General features: G+C 29.5%; 1 protein-coding gene across 8 annotated transcripts; it reads right to left on the reverse strand.

Moving 5' to 3' along the window:
• Positions 1 to 6,039: 6,039 nt before the first annotated feature.
• LOC109799437 (Zinc finger C-x8-C-x5-C-x3-H type family protein) lies at positions 6,040 to 15,376 on the reverse strand. Of its 8 annotated transcripts, XM_083069208.1 has the most exons (8): positions 15,112 to 15,375; positions 14,659 to 14,720; positions 13,542 to 13,871; positions 11,689 to 11,825; positions 11,212 to 11,479; positions 8,945 to 9,993; positions 7,738 to 8,759; positions 6,040 to 6,447 (listed from the first exon to the last, which is right to left on the reverse strand). In XM_083069208.1, the coding sequence occupies exons 4-8, from the start codon at positions 11,756 to 11,758 to the stop codon at positions 6,418 to 6,420; spliced, it is 2,439 nt and encodes an 812-aa protein (XP_082925334.1). In that variant the 5' UTR covers positions 11,759 to 11,825; positions 13,542 to 13,871; positions 14,659 to 14,720; positions 15,112 to 15,375; the 3' UTR covers positions 6,040 to 6,417. The 8 variants fall into 8 exon arrangements, with proteins under 8 accessions (XP_082925334.1, XP_029127331.1, XP_082925336.1 ...); XM_029271498.2 differs by lacking the exon at positions 13,542 to 13,871 and having other exon boundaries at positions 15,112 to 15,376; XM_083069210.1 differs by lacking the exon at positions 13,542 to 13,871 and having other exon boundaries at positions 11,676 to 11,825; positions 15,112 to 15,376.
• Positions 15,377 to 16,755: the final 1,379 nt, after the last annotated feature.

Here is a 16,755-nt window from a genome sequence, read left to right on the forward strand (position 1 = left end):
ACATATAAAGAGTATATCTAATCATAGAGTGATACTTAAGATAAATAAATGTTGATCTTTAATATAGATTTGGTGATGACTAACTAAAAATATCTTCAACCTTAAAAAATTTATAAGAGACTATGAGCAAATAAAATATAAGTGATATTAACATCTATATTAAAACTAATTATTATTTTATGAAATTAACTAAAATTAACAATGTTATTAAAATGCTACAAAAATATCATTTTGATAATATTTTAAAAAATATTGTTTAATTATGTAAAAATATTAATAAAAGTCTTTAACAATATAAATTATATACAATATTTGATAATATATTACAAAAATAAATTAACAACATTGGTATATAATTAGATAAATTTTTCAAACATTGTCAAATTTTATTTTTATTTTTTTGCAGTGGGATAAGATATCCATGCATATTTTTAATAACACGTCATTTTAAAGTGTTTAAGTCTATATTATTGAAACTATAGCTCAAATAAAAACATAAAACCATTTGGTCAACGGGAGGGACTTATTTGGTTCTCCTTAAATTGGAAACTGAATGAAAACCTTAAATCAGAAACCCATTTTCACTCTAAGGCTTGGCATCAACATAAACAAGCAGCGACAAATAAATTTACATTCACGATACTTTAAAGTTGGTACAATATTCACCATCATCACAAATGGAATTTAATTACCAAAACTCATGGCATATATATGTGTGGACAAAACTCTTTAATTATATGCTCTTTACGCTAAGATAACTGACAAAGAGAAAGCAAAAGAATGCATTGTATTTTTTTATAGTCGTAATTGAAAATCCATAATAATATATATACATATATGATTTGTACTAAAGACTTTAGGTCATGAAACGAAATATTAACCTTACATATTAAAAACACGTACAAAATAAAGCCATGTAATTAAGTGCATCAAAAGATAGCTGGTATAAAAATCCAAATTAATGGATTTTACAGAACGAAAAAGTAAATTTGATTTTGATTAAGATGGAATTTGAGACAGATTTAATGAACTAGTTATGATTAGAATAGGCCTCCAATTAGAGACACCCCGGCCGGGCCCAACTCATTATTGCTGTTATTTGCTAGTAATTAATAAGACAAATAAATTATTCTGTGAGGTTTTCAATCATTCCAGTTTCTTAATTGCATGTGTATGATTTGTGGTTGCGTGAAACCTTTCAATTCTAAATTTGGATTAATATTTAACTCATACTAAAAGAATAATGGCAAAAAATTGCTTTGAAAAAAATAATTGGGATAATTATAGTAAAAATTGCTTTGATCTTAATAATTGGGATAACTCTTACTAAATGAAATGATTTTATCTTTTCTATATTTATTTGGTTTTGGATGATTATGTGTGGGGCTAGCTGTAGATAAAGGTGAGCAATCACATTGAGAAGAAATTATGAGCGACATGAAAATCATAAATACTAGTTTTTTAAAATCACATTTGAGATGAAAAAAATTATATATGATAAGTAGAATCAACTACGTTAAAAGTTAGGAGTTACATGTATTTTAGACGTGGAACATTATAAATTGTCTAGAAGTCTGTAACAAAATAATGATTCTTTTATATACATACAGCTTGTTTTCTCTTTCCCTTTATTGATACTTTTTTTTTTCTCGTTTGGCCAACCAATTTAACCTTACCAATTAACAATAGTAATTGCTAGATATACTGATTTCATTGATTTGGTTCACATACAAGTGTACCGTACAAATAGTAAGTACAAATATTATTCTCAGAGATTGTTATAATGCTCGATTATAGCAATTTGTTACTATGTGAAGGAATAGGATATTTAAGATAATAATTAATCAAAGGCAATAAATTGATTAAAACACTATGCAATTAACTACTAAATACTATTAATTTGTTCATGATTTTTAAAATTTTTGTATGAGGAAGTGGTTAGGGTTTGAATCCCTTCACGATCTTTCTTCTATAATTTCACATAATCCAATACAATAGTTCTCACACAAGCATTAAATTCATATATATCTACAAGAATACATGCATCAAAAAGTTATCCCTAGACTTATTTTCGCATTACATGGTATAGCTCATTTCCAACAATATTTATAAGACTTCTCCTTTATAAACACAACTTGAGATCATTCCACTTATGACCAATTAGTACAAAAGAGAACATCAAGCACTCAATATTTAATGAACAAAACTTGCAATGAATAGAAAGGGGTTCAATTGAAGAGGGCTCCCATAAAGTTTATCCACCTCAAACCTAGTCCAGCAAATCATGATTTAAAAAAAAATCAACAGTGAAGAAGATGATAATGAATAATAGGTTTTTATTCTTTATCCTCTCCCAAGGTGGAAAGCTAGGTTTTCATGAACAAGAACTGTCCTCCTTTATTGAATCTGAATCTCAACAACAATAATAATAATAATAACTTAAAATAGTGTAATGTGTTTGGATAAAGAATTTTACAAATTCACAAAATTTTAAACTTTTAATATTTAAATTATTTTGATTTCAATTTCTATTATTCTTAAAATATTTTATTTGAATAAATTAATTTAAATTTCTTAAATTTTAAATTATTAGATTACATATGATAATTTAATTCCACCATGGTAAAATTGATTTCTAAAATATATTTATATGTTGAGATTTTTAAATTAAATTTTATAAAAATAAATATAAGCTAATTTTTAAATATTTAATAATTTTAAAAATTAATATTAGATAATATTTAATAATTTTAAAATTATTATTGAGATTAAATTATATTTTTTATTTTTTATTTTATTTTTAGGATTCATTTTGGTCATTTATCTTTTAAAGTGTTTATTTGGTTATTTATTTCTTAAATTTAGGTTAATTAAGCTCTTTGAATCATTTTTTTTTTGCCTAAGACTTTAAATTTGTTTCATGAAATTCACTTATATGAAAATTATTGAATGTAATCAAAGTTTAAAACAAATGTCTAATAAACATGATAAAAATAAAAATTAAATTTCAAAAAATCTAATTTCATATCATTTTTTAATTGTTCATATAATATATTTTTTACATGATTTTTACTATATTTATAACCCTTTTATATTTAAACATTAATTATATTTCATAGTTTTTATATAGATGAATCTAATATTACAAGTTTCACATTTTGAATTAATCAAAGATTAATTTAAAATTATGTCATAAAAATGAAAATAATTATTATTTTAAAATTACCAAATTGATTCAAATATAAAAGATAAAAGAATATAATAATATTTTAATAAATAAAAGATCAAAAGTAAATTTTAAAAAATAATAAATAAAATAAAAATATAATTTAGCTTATTATTTAACATAAGTTATGTGCAGAAAACAGATTTGTTCTTTAAATATTAAAATTCATTAGTACAACTCCATGAACTTTCCAAACATATACAGGCCTGGAGCAAAATATCCAGCATGTGACAACTTGAATTTTTATTTTGCTATTGGGGCTTCAAACAAGAGATGCAAACTTTGCTTTGGATTGTCTTATGCGTTGTGCCCACCAAGATTGTTTTCAGAAAAGTGTCTTTTTTTTTTGTTATGCTTTCTTGTCCAAAAAAATATTTTATATTTTCTTGATGAAATAAAATATTTTCTATAAAAATTAAAATCAGATTGTTAGTTATAATTATTTTTGGATCTACATCTTATTTGGATATGAAAAAATAGGTTTAAATATATTTTTAATCTCTTAAATTTAAAGTAATTTTTTTAATTCTTTAAATTAAAAATTAATCTTTTTAATCCTGTAATTAAAAAAAAAAAATTTTAGTCCTTATACTCAAATTTTGTTAGAAAATCTATCAAATATTGTTGCATAAAATTTATCTACTAATATCTTTATTAATAAAAATATTGCACTAAATCTAATTGATATTGCATTATTATATCAATTTGCCACTTTCACAAATTAGAACAAAATGTTTAAAAATTACAAAGACTAAAACAACAATTTTAAATTTTAGAGATTTAAAATATATTTAAGAAAAAAAAATATTATTAGTGATAATTATTTTAGATTTATTTTCGATTTAGTTATATTGTGAAAAGCTATTTCTAAATAGAAATTGATAAAAAAAATATATTGTTAGTGATAATTATTAATGATTCATCTTAGATCTACTTGCTGATTGATTATTATGAAGACTTATCTCTAAAAATGTTTTAATAAGAAAATACAAATAAAATAAATTGTTCGTGATAATCATTTCATATTGATTTTCTGTTTGATTATTACGAGACCCAAAAGATACATAGATATTTTCTATAGAACTACATGTCTTGAAGTTTCATATGACCCCGATATGTAAGAGAGCATCAATCAATTTGTCGGACAAAATTAATTTTCGTTATTATTTTATTTATTTAAAGTTAATTCATTTTATTTTTATTTGTCTCAAAGGAATAAAATAAATGTTTTAAAATTCTATTATTTTTACATATTTAAATAGAGATAATTGTTTTTATTGTAAATTCTCCATGCATAATTAAATCTCAAACTCTAAATGATTTTGAAAGACCACTTTATTTTAAAAGATAAACATTAGTGGTGACTCTATTTTTAATTTTTGTTCATCCAATCACGATCTTACTTGTAACAACTATCAATCAAATAAAAATAACATTATATATGACTTTTAAAATAATTATTACATAAGTACAATTTATCATATATAATTTATAATTATAATACAAAAAATCTTTATATTATAAGTACATTTAAATTAAATTATAAATGAATCACTATAATTTCTACGAATAAAAAAATTAAATTATAAATTTAAAGAGTAAAAAGAAGAAAAAAAATTCTTCGAAATTATAATATTAATACCAAAAGTTTGAATTTCAAATTATGTACATATTCTATCAATTCCTACTACTAGCTTGACTCTAGTAGTTCAAATGAAAGACTTTTATTATGAATGAAATCATTAATTGTATAAAAATACAAAATGCACAATAAAAATCCTTCATTTTTAATTGTTTAAAATAGGGACCAATCTAGGGAAAGCATGGAGAATTAACGTTTTTCTCCATTATCTTCTTGTATAAACGATCATGAATGTCTTAAAGCATCTTTGGATTTTGCTATATATTGGGCTTTAGGGAGGTCCAATATGAACTTTGGCCCAACAAGTAATCCTCAACATCCTTAGAACTAAAGCCACCTTTGAATCTAACTAAGACACGTTATGCAATCTCTAACACTGTTTTTAATGCAGTAGAAAATCAACAGAGGAGGAGGAAAGAGGATAAAAGTGAAGAAAAGTTTACTTTTTTAAAATGTTTGAAAGACAACCATATGTGAGAAGTGGGACTCACAAAAAAAAAAAAAAAAAAAAAAAAAAAACCTCCACACTAATACGAGCTAATTTGCAAGAAATTTTGTAGCTGTGTTCAGCTATTTACAAAGACACAATGCAACATAACTGATTATGTTGATTTTTTTTTTTTAGCTTCTCAAATTTTTTTATTTTTACTTTTTATCAAAAAAAAAAGTTAATAATTAATAAATTATATTAGTTTAGAGGATTCAAATATACTCTCGGTATCACTCCAATCCACTGTTTCTCCCCGCACACCACCTAAATCACCTTATAATTCCTAGGCTCCTCCTCATTGATTAGGATCCCCTTCCCATGTGTGCTTAATTGAATATCCCCACTCATGTAACACCTACAAATCCCCAAATACACTATTACCATGTCAACCATACTTGAGTTTGAAAATATATGCATGTATCACCATCTTAGCCGCTAAGCCTTCCAAGCTTTTCCCACTTTGCAATCACTTGAAGATCCATACACTTTAAACCTTGTGCAAGTTGGGGATGGACCTTCCAAGCTTGAACCTTCTGCACAGTCTTATGCCTTGGAATCCACAAAGCAAAAGATTCCAATTCTAAAAACAAAATTAGTGTGAAGGGTAACACAACACAGTATCCGAGAGACTCTGCAAACTTGAGTTGTTTCACCATGGGGAAATTTCGGTACAATACAAACTGAAATTAACGGTCTCTTTTCCACTGTTTTGAAAAGAAAAACATGTTTCTTCCCTTACATCAGTTATATGCATCAAACAGGTAAATAAAAATAACACTAATAAAGATAGATCCCACTAAGCAGCTTCCTAATATTCGGGTTATATACTAATGTCTAAGAACACTTGGCACCCAAATTTTTACTCTGAAAAATACTAGAAAATAAGAAACAGCTTCGTTTATATGTACATGAGCTGCAAAGGTTCTTTGATTATACTATCCTCTGATCTAAATGGGACATAGAAAACTACTTGCGCAATATAAAAACAAAATATGCAAGGAATCAATAACATTGCAAATTATAGGCAACAGATTACATAGTCAAATTTCTGTACTTGCACTAAGCCTTCTGAACCTTTTCCACATATGCCTGCAACCAAAAGGAGAATAATTATAAGCCAGCTGGAAAATAAATACATCTCAAATTCAATGCAGATTCAGAAGCTGCATAGATCATGATTCATAACTAGTAAAATAAAACATCTTTTTTGGGGGTATTGGAGGGAAGAACTCATAATACAAAACAACTTTGACATTAGGGATGAGATGGAACACAATCTTCTAGAGATCAGTCCGAATAATTTGATGGATTAAAGAAAAAGGATGCTCCATTCCGACCACAGTTTCTGATTCTCGACTAGACATACGGACTGTACCTTAGTTTCTCGACTGGAAACCCATTACCACCAAATGCCAAGCAAACATTATCAAATAAAAATAAGTATAGCTCTAATTTGAAAGAGTTGTAAAAAAACATATTGTTAAATTAAAAAATAATAAAGTTAGGAAATAAAAAATAAAAAATAAAAAAGAGTTAAGAAAAGGACGCTATAAAGTGTTTCTGCACATTTTTGGAATCACATGTTTAAGGCATAATTACATCAATCTACTTCGAGATTAGCATTAATTGTTGACATCCTTATAAGAAAAAATACTCCTATCATCCTTTTTAATTATAGTAACTACCAGTTTAGTCCTTCAAAATGTAACGCATTGTCACATTAATCTATGAAATTAAGTAAATTTTAAAGAAATCTTTGGAAGTACAATTTGTTAATCAAATATCTATAATATATATATATATATATATATATATAACGAAGTAATAACATTAACATTTTGAGACACCAAAATGACAATAAATGATTTAGGGACTCAGATGAAACAATTAAAAATGTTAGACTTATTTAAATTATTTTTTAATTTTATGAACTGATGTGACATTGCATTACATTATTAGGAACCAAAACAGTGGTTTACTTTTCTATTATAAGTAAGAGGGATGCGTAAGTTCTTTAGATAAGAAGGGTGTCAACAGATAAGAAGTACACTATTATGGGGAATGTAATATTCAAAAGGTTTAATTAATCTTTCAGTCCATATACTTGTCCCAAATTTTCGTTTTAGTCCCAATACCTAAAAATTTAATCCCATATTTATGAAACGTACAAACAGCTCTTGAAATTTAATCCCATATTTGTGGGTAACTTCCCTACAAATTTTTCAATATCTAAATTAAGCCTATTAGAAAATTTTGTGCGGTTACCGGAGCTGCATGCATATTCGTTCACATTCATCTACAAAAACCACGTTAAATGGGATACAAGATTTGGAATAATTCATACATCTGATGGAAATCTGTTAGAGAACCACCACTGACCTGTATAAGTTTGTTAACCTTTGGTTTTGATAATGATAAATAGCGGTCAATTTTCTCTTGTGTCTGAGGAATATGTCCCCGCTGCACTGTACCAGTTACTTTGTCAGTAACTTTCTTCACAATTGCTTTATAATCTTCCTTAGCGATTTTACCATCTTTCCATGTTGGTTTCAAAAGCTCCTTAACGAACTCAACCAATGAAAATTTAAATGCACGAATCCCCTTCACATCCTTTGTTTTCTTGGCCTCATCAGGCCCACTGTTTTGGTCCAAGTTTTTCATAGGACCATTCTCTTCTGTAATTTTATTTTCACATGAAGAACTTTGCTTTTCTTCGGCTACCACTTTGTTCTCCTTATTAACCTCAACATTTTCACCTTTCTGCAACTGAACTGAATGTTCACTCTTAACAAATTGTTCTTCCGAAAAGGCAGGCTTTGAGTTAGATTCATCAAAATGTTGTCCTAACTTGGATAACAGTGACGGAATTTCTGCTGTATCTTTTGGGATATTTTTACTTGGAGAAGAGGTAGAGGGAACCCCATTTGAATTAGCATTATTTGGCTCCCTACTATTACATTTTGGATCATACTGCTTCTGGAATCCAACAGCAGGATCTGGCTTGATGAATGTTATGGAAACAGGATTATCAGACCCTTCAGTTTTGCTTAGAAAGGGAGTATCCTTTGAGTCTAGAGAAATAGAGGTAGCATAAAGTTGCGGGAGCTGCTGACCTGCTCCGAGGATATGTGCCAGAGAAGCTGACAGGTTAGTAAGTTGAGCTAGCTGCTCTTTGCTTACCATGTTCTGAGTTAGAGGATTTCTTGAACTAACTTGTGATACATTTACATCCTGGATAGTAGGCTCAACAATGTATTTTTTCTCAGCAGAGACTTCCTGGTTTGGAATATCGTCAACAGTTCTCACTATGGGAGGAACAATGGAAGCTGCTCCTTGACTCTGTCCAATGGCGAGACAGCTTGAAGAATGCAAAGCATTTACATTCTGATGAAATACTTGTCCTGGCACAATGGTAGAGAAATTTAGGATTGCGTCATTTATGTGGGAATCAGCAGATTTGTTTGTCAATAGGTCAATGCAATAACACCATATTTTGCAAAAAATTGTTTTTCCAATAGCAAATTAAACAGTTTTTTAATGGACAAGGATGTATAGTTAGAGGAACATCAATCAAGCATGTAATTACCTGGAAGAACCTGTTGCTTACTCTGCCCATGCTCCTCTTTGATATGGGTGGAAGATCCCACACCATAATTCCAATCAGGAGACATTTTTTCATTACCAGGCCAAATGTCCGAGCCTACTGACTGGGAAGTGTGAACATTCGAACTATCATTTTTTGCTGTCCAATTGGCTTCCTTCATATCACTTGAAAATGGTGATTCATCATGCACTCTGTTCTTATCTAAGCTATGGTCCCATCCATCACTAATTGGCCAAGCAGGGAATCCAGGTTCTGGGGTGCCCATAAAATTTCTGTTATCCTCCACCAGCTTTGCTATATTAGAGACAACAACTAAATCATTCTGCTTGGAACCACCCCAAACTTTATTTTCATCAGCCGTACTACCGTCTAAACCCCATCTATCATCTCTTAGCCTTCCGTTGGGACTAACTTCATCACTCAATTTTGGCCTATCCAAAGCCTGATCTCCACCTTGACTGCTCCTCAACCTATCATCCCCAAATCTTCTATTTGGGCTCCCACATGCTTGCCAATCATGAGAAAACCTACAATGTTTACCATTTCGACAATTCCCAAATGCAAAAAATTTGCAAGGAATATCACCATTCTGGTTTGTACTGTATCGACCAACATGCTCGAAAGAACTCTCGGGGCGCCTTCTATCAATTTCCCTTTCCCTAGTTGATTCATCCACAGAACTGAATTGATCAGAATTGTCATGATGCACGTACTTGCATGATGCTCCCATTCTGCACCTTCCTTTTGCATAATTGATACAAGTGTCATTAGATCTTCCACTTGTACGAGAATAGTCCCCACTCTCATGGGGAGCAGAATATCTGGGAGTTCCATCATGCCTGTGTCTACTTTCCCAGCCATCATAATTTTGATTATCATGATGAAGGAAATGGCATTGGCTGCCTCTTCTGCATTTCCCAGCAGCAAAATCTCTACATGGTTGTGTCCTCATTCTATATCTGTCATTGACTCCTAAATCCCTCCTAAAACTACGTGGAGGGCTCCGACTCCTACTTCTGCTTTGATTACTCCTGCATCAAAGAAAGACCGACAAGTAAGAAAACCAGTTGTATCTAGAAATTAAGCATACACAACCATGTCAAAGATCTAAAATTTCTTGAGAATGGAAACTTAGTTTGAACTTATTATTATATGAAATATAAAGCAGTCTTAAAGTATTGAAACGACCTGGAAATTAAAGAAAATAGGTACCCAACTACCCATAAAGAACAAACACAGGCAAGAAACATTGGACAAAGCACAATCTGAAACAAGAGAATGGAACATTACAATGATACATCTTAATACACAAATTTTGGAAATTGCTTTTGAAACGTAAGTTTATCTAAAGGACCCAAGAACTTCTGCTTCTAAACTTTCCTTTATAATATAAATTTTTTTATATAAGCTATTGAATGTTTCACAAACAAGATGTTAGGATCCTTTCTTTGGAAGAGGTAAAAACCCAAGAAAACAGAACAGAAAGAAAGAAAGAATGCATTTCTTGGATAAACTGGAATCAGAAACAGAACAATTGTACAGAAATGTACCCAAAGCAGCACTCTCCAGTAAAACATACAGATTAAAAATCCCCGCCACCTATTCATTTAAAGGGTTATTTATAGTGGAAAACCAACAACTACAGCTAACCACTTACAACTTGTGACATTTGTGACAGACTTCTAACCAACTAATTCCCCCTTTTATTCTTCCTCCTATAATTGACTTGTAGGGTCGGTTTCGGAAGTTTATTCTCAAGCCAACTAACAAGATAAATTTTTGACTCAATGTTTCAGTGTTAACTATTCATGCAAAAACCCATGTTCATGACTATATGTATACAAGCATGAAAACATCAATGAGTGGAAAAGAATAATATTAAAATACAACACAACATTCATGAAACAACACATTCTCAAAAAAAGAACAAAAGTGTCTGGGTTTTGTCAAGTAATGGGTCAGTATCCAATTCATCCAGTTTCTTTTCATAGTTATTTGCATTCTCAATGGATGCATCATACATATGATTAAAATGTTTCAAACGTGTTTAAAGTTTAAACAGTTCTACTGAGTACTCAGAGGTGTCAAAGCATTCTCATGAGCAGTATATAGAAGACTTTTTCATGCATGATGAGGTTTGTTTATAGAATACTTTTTTATACAAAAACAACAGTTAAACTTATTAAGTATCGATTAATTTTCAGAAAATAGGGTCAGTGCACTGTGCAGATGTAAGTAGAGAAACAAACCTGACTGACCTACTCCAACCATTTTTTGGAGATTGACTGTACTTATTTTTACAATCCTCGGGCCCTGGAGACATTTCCATGCTGTAACTTCCATCAGTGTCCCGAGCATTTGTTGGATCCAAAACTCTGTAATCTTTATTTGTAATATCATCCTTACTTGGACCTCTGCCACCAGAAAAAGGTTCCTTGCCTGAAAACCCCATTCTGGGGTTTAACTTATCATTTCTTTCTAAATTGGACCACTTTGAACTATCTCTACTAGCAACACCTGTAGATGTCCCAGACAGCAATTTTTTAGTGGGTATTCACTTGAATGATATACATGTTTTATGGTAAATGGTCTAGCTCATGAAGATAAAAAACACATTGTTTTCCTGGATTTTAGCCTTTTCTTAAAAAAATAATCATAATTATCTTAATTTTTTATTTTATGGTTAAAAAGTTTTTTCTTAAAGCAAACATACAAATAAGCCTTACTATAAGATGCAAATTCAGGTTCATCTCTCGAATCCCACTTTGAAGAGGTCTTTCTGCCACTTCCGCTCATCTCACTCCCCAAAGCCTTAATTACAGCTTCGCTTAGACTAGTGGCAATGCAGAATGCTCTGATTTAGCTAAAACAACATAAGTAAAATAAAATAAATCAGAAACCTGAAATCTATCCACATTCTTCTAATATCCATCAGTAAAGGAATATGGCATGCTAGAAATAGAAACAACAACAATATCAAATGAATGACAGTATACAGGTTTTATAAAAAAGAAAGCACTAATGCAAGTAGTTCCACGAAAAGCTTCAAGAATTCAACCTACTCAAAGTTCGCACTTCACATCAACCATCCAAGTCATAAATATAATAGACCCTTTTAAAAACAAAAAAGGATTTAGTAAGACTGTAAGAGATAAAAGAACTTAGAACAGGATGGAGGATTACGAGTCCCCCTAATAGCCAAAACAAGAAGGTAAAAGGAAAAAATAAAAAATCATAAACTCAAAAAAGTTATCTGATGTTCAGCATATCTGGCAAATAAATCCCCGTAAAAGAAATAATGCACACTAAGCAGCAAAGAAAAACTATCGTATCCCAATAAAGATTTACGGGTAGAAATAACTAGGTGAAAATGTTTGCATTTCTGCATAATACAATTTTTACCATGAGGAACCATAACAATTTTCTATTAATATAACTGAGTTCAACTATAAAATCAAATTTATTAATACACTGACAGATTATGTAACCCGTCCCTAAGTTGCATGTGTACTTTCTATCTCTTTACGTCAAGAATGTTTATTGATACCCAAATTATTGTTTAGAGTGACTGTTGTATCTAAACTAAATCGTTGGGCAAGACTTTATAAAATAAATTTATAGATTGTAACGAGGGAGGAAAGAAATACTATACTTTTCTTGGCTGAATTTTATAGTATTCTTGTTAAACACGAAAAATGGTGTGAAAATCTGCAGAATGACTTTGAGAAGGAGAATTCAATACAATTTTTTTTCACAGCCAAGACATTTTGTTTTCTTATATTTTTTTTACACAGGAACAATTTTTTAAAAATTGCTTTAACTGGTAGTTCAGAAAATGAAATATTATTTTAAGATTGTTCAAGTTAAGGAAGAGAATTTTCATAGGCATATTATCCATTGTTATTTTGTTAACTTACCTGAACTAAATATGGCATATACAAAAGCCAAAATACCCTTAACTGATCGTCATGCTATCAAACTTTATAAAATGCTTACATGAAACCAATTAGATCAGTAATCCCGTTAAGTATATAATTGGGACAATCCCGTTAAGTATATAATTGGGACCTAGGCGCCAGGGACTTTGTTGCGTCGCAAAGTATATCATTGGGACCTAGGCGTCAGGGACCTTGTTGCATCGCTTATGTGTACTTTGGAATCTAGGATGGGCTCACGTCCTTAAGACAACTACTATCAAAATGTCCTATTTAAACCCCTAATCCCACAAGATGATATAATAGCAAAATTCTCTCAATAATCTATACACCTTTTAGCAATGTTATCAATCTTCAGCTCTCAAAATTAGTTACAACCACTTCAGTTACTACTGGATTCAATAGTTAATAAGAGAATACGATTCTATGTTCTGAAAAATGATGCAAAATAATTTCATGAGATAACAAAGATGCTCTCAAACTTGACTCTTAAAATTTCAAACGTATACAATAATCTAAGAACTCTTTGGAAAGCTTACGTGCATTCTCACAATATCATGAAAAATCTATATTCATGATAAAACTGGTACAACATTTTTGTGACACCTATAAGATTCAACAGTTCTCAACAATAGGTCACTCACATAACAGATGGATACTACAAAGTTTCTTGAATTATTTCTTCAATGCTTGTTCAGATGACCATTCAAAATTGGTGTATCCAGTAAAACTTTGTACATAAGATGACACATCCTTTCTAGTTCTTGAAAAAGCCAGGGTTTAGGCAGCTAACTCAAAATATTTCAAAATTTTGAAACAATCTCCACTCCAAAACAGACCAACATAGATTGACAAATGTGAGAACATCCAATATTGCTCATTTACTCGGAGAAGGATCAAATGGCATCTGAAACATTTACACCAGCTACTTTGAGCGCACTCTGTAACCTCCACGCATTGATCACATGAGATTACTGCAGCAAAATTGTATCTAATTAGCACTTACTCTCACGAAGATACATACAACTAAATCATAGAGAAGACTTCCAACTCTACTACCTATTGTCTTGGCATCTACTTAATCCAGCTGGTATACGGTATATGGATGAAAACTATAATATTTTAGGATAACAAGAGACTAAACATGTAATCATTTGACCAATAAGTAGGAGTGACTTATGGGCCAACTATAGTATTAAAAAGTGTTTTCTCAGTGAAGCAAAGGTTTTTTACACAAGACTACTACATTAATCAAAAAACTATCTATCTCAATCATGTAAACTTACTACCTAGCATACATTATATTGAATAACAGCACAAACACACCTGAATTTGCAATTTAAGCACAGAATATGTAGGAAACAAGAGAAGCAATATCATGATTAAAGCCGATGGCGAAACACAGCAACTTTTTTCCAAAACTAAATGCCATAATGCTAGTTTCTTTGTATAACATTAAAACCATTGAACAAGAGATATGCCATATCAACATAAGAGGAAGAAAGAATCACATTCAGTACTGTATTTCATTAATCATTGCTATTAGCCTAAAACTCTTCGAACTGATGTTTGGACCTAGTTCGATACTTTGATTTTAAAAAGGTAACTCATGAGGAGAGTGATATTCCTCATACGGAGACACTATTTTAGCCGTATCAGTATCACTAGTCAAGATAAGATCTCCAACACACACCCTTCACACAGAAGAGGGAACATCTTGAGCATGAAGTATTACTGGTCAAGATAGGATCTCTAACATACCTCTCACACAGAGGAGGGGAGATCTTGAGCTTGAAATTTGTGGGAGCAGGTGGTCCGGATAGCTAGATATGGCCAACACAACAACAGTTAAGTTAGGATACCGCCTTAGAATTTGGGGTTGATTCTAAGTTCTAACACAACAGGTGAGAGTGGTCCCTACACTATTCTGGTCATACATCTAGTCAATGTGAGACACAAATTAGCAGAAAATAGAGGAAGAAACTCTAAACACAACATTAATAAGGTTCCTAATTCACGTTTCTTCAATCACAATTCAGAACATACAAATATCCAAAAATCATTCAGATTTAAGCACAAAACGCAGAAATAGGCATGGAAAACAAACGATTGGAGTGAAATTGAGGCAAAACATCATACAGAAAAAGGCATAAAACAATAGAATTTGAATAATAATAAAAACCCTAGAAGTAGAAGGAGGTTGAGAAAACTGACGAGTGAGTTAGGGAAGAGCGCTGAAGTGCAGAGGAGAAACCCTAGGCTTCCGCGGAAAGAAGCCAAGAAATGAAAGCATGAGTTTGATTTAGGGTTGGAGTGATGAGAGGGGAAATGGAATTGGAAGTAGAAGAGCAGCCTGAAAGCGAAGGTGAAGCTGCAGATGCCGCCGTTTCAACACACCACTCCTACTCTTATTCTTTTTCTTCGGTTCACACTTCACACACACTACAGTACCATTATTATTTTCTAGACAAACAGAAAGTCATTCTCATTTTAAAAAAATAACATCTTTTTTTATACATTATATGTATAATAAGGCTTATCACTTTTATTATTATAGATTATTACTGTATAAAAGATATTTTATAATTTTGTCAATTATTTTTAAAAATAATAAAAATTACACGATAATAAATAATTATTAAAAATACAAACAATTACTTATAAAATAGATAATTATTTATGATGCGAAAGAAGTTTGAAAAATAAAATCAATCCCATGAGTTAGAACTAAGTGATTATAAAGGGATGTAATAGTTCAATAAATGTGTAATCGGAAAAAGCATCATATTTATTATAATTATAGGTTATAAATAAATTATAAATTATCTTTCTTTCAAATTATTCTTAACCACATAATGTAATATTTATTGAATTTAAAATTTAAATAAAATAAGGGTATAATTAGTATAGTAATAATAACAATAATAATTAATATGATTTTAAAATTATAAATAGATAAATAACTAAAAAAAATTATTTTAAAAGTAAATAATTAAAAATTAAAAGAAAGAATATAAAATTTCAACAACATTATTATTTTCGTATCTACACAAACATGAATTTTATGAGTAAATCATTAATTGTATATTTTTTAAAGAAGTAATTAAGAAGATATTTGAACTCACAACTTTTTCTTTATCTTTCGTCATCAAAATTATTAAGGTGTTTAGTTGAAGGAATCAGTGAGAAATAAATGAAAGATTAAAAAAATTGATTGTGTTTGGTAGAAGAAAAAAAAAAGAGAAACAAATAAAGTATTTTTAAATAATGAAAAAATAGACGATTCTATAAACTTTATTGATTAAACACAAAATTAATGAATTAAAGTTTTTTAATACGCAACACGGTGACTTTTAATAATTAGTTGGTTGACCATGTTTTCGTGTTTCCTAATCAGTTAAAATATTTGATTCAATCATTAAAATAAAAAAATTAAAAAATTAAAAAATATTTCTTTTTTTTACTTATTTTTATTTATTTATTCTTATTTTCTCTATTTACATTCTACCAAATATATTATTATTATTATTATTTTCTTTCACGTATTTCTATTCTTCTAAACTAAACATTCTAATTTTTATTTTATTTTTTATTTAATTCTATTCTCTTATTTATCTTTTTAATATTTCTTTTCACTATATTTTTCACTTTTTTTCATAACTAAACAAAGTAAATCATTTAATTTATTTTAGTTATAATGCACATAATACTATTATATAACAAAATTAAATATATTTCTTATAAAATAAGTTATAGAATTTATTATTTGATGTATTTTTCATTAAAAAAAATATAAATATATGCATACAATTATCTTTTATCTCTTTTTTTATTCTATTTTCTTCTCATGTTTTTCTA

The sequence above is a fragment of the Cajanus cajan genome, chromosome 2 (genome assembly GCF_000230855.2).
Source record: "Cajanus cajan strain Asha chromosome 2, NIPB_CcT2T_4, whole genome shotgun sequence".
NCBI classification, from domain to species: Eukaryota; Viridiplantae; Streptophyta; class Magnoliopsida; order Fabales; family Fabaceae; genus Cajanus; species Cajanus cajan.

Coding starts and splice junctions, on each gene's coding strand:
- LOC109799437 (XM_020360000.3), bottom strand. CDS start 11,758: ATGAGCGGAAGTGGCAGAAAGACCTCTTCAAAGTGGGATTCGAGAGAT. Junction 8,760..8,944: donor TAAGCAACAGGTTCTTCCAG/GTAATTACATGC, acceptor CCATTGTGCCAG/GACAAGTATTTCATCAGAAT. Junction 6,448..7,737: donor AGGTTAACAAACTTATACAG/GTCAGTGGTGGT, acceptor TTTTGGTTGCAG/GCATATGTGGAAAAGGTTCA.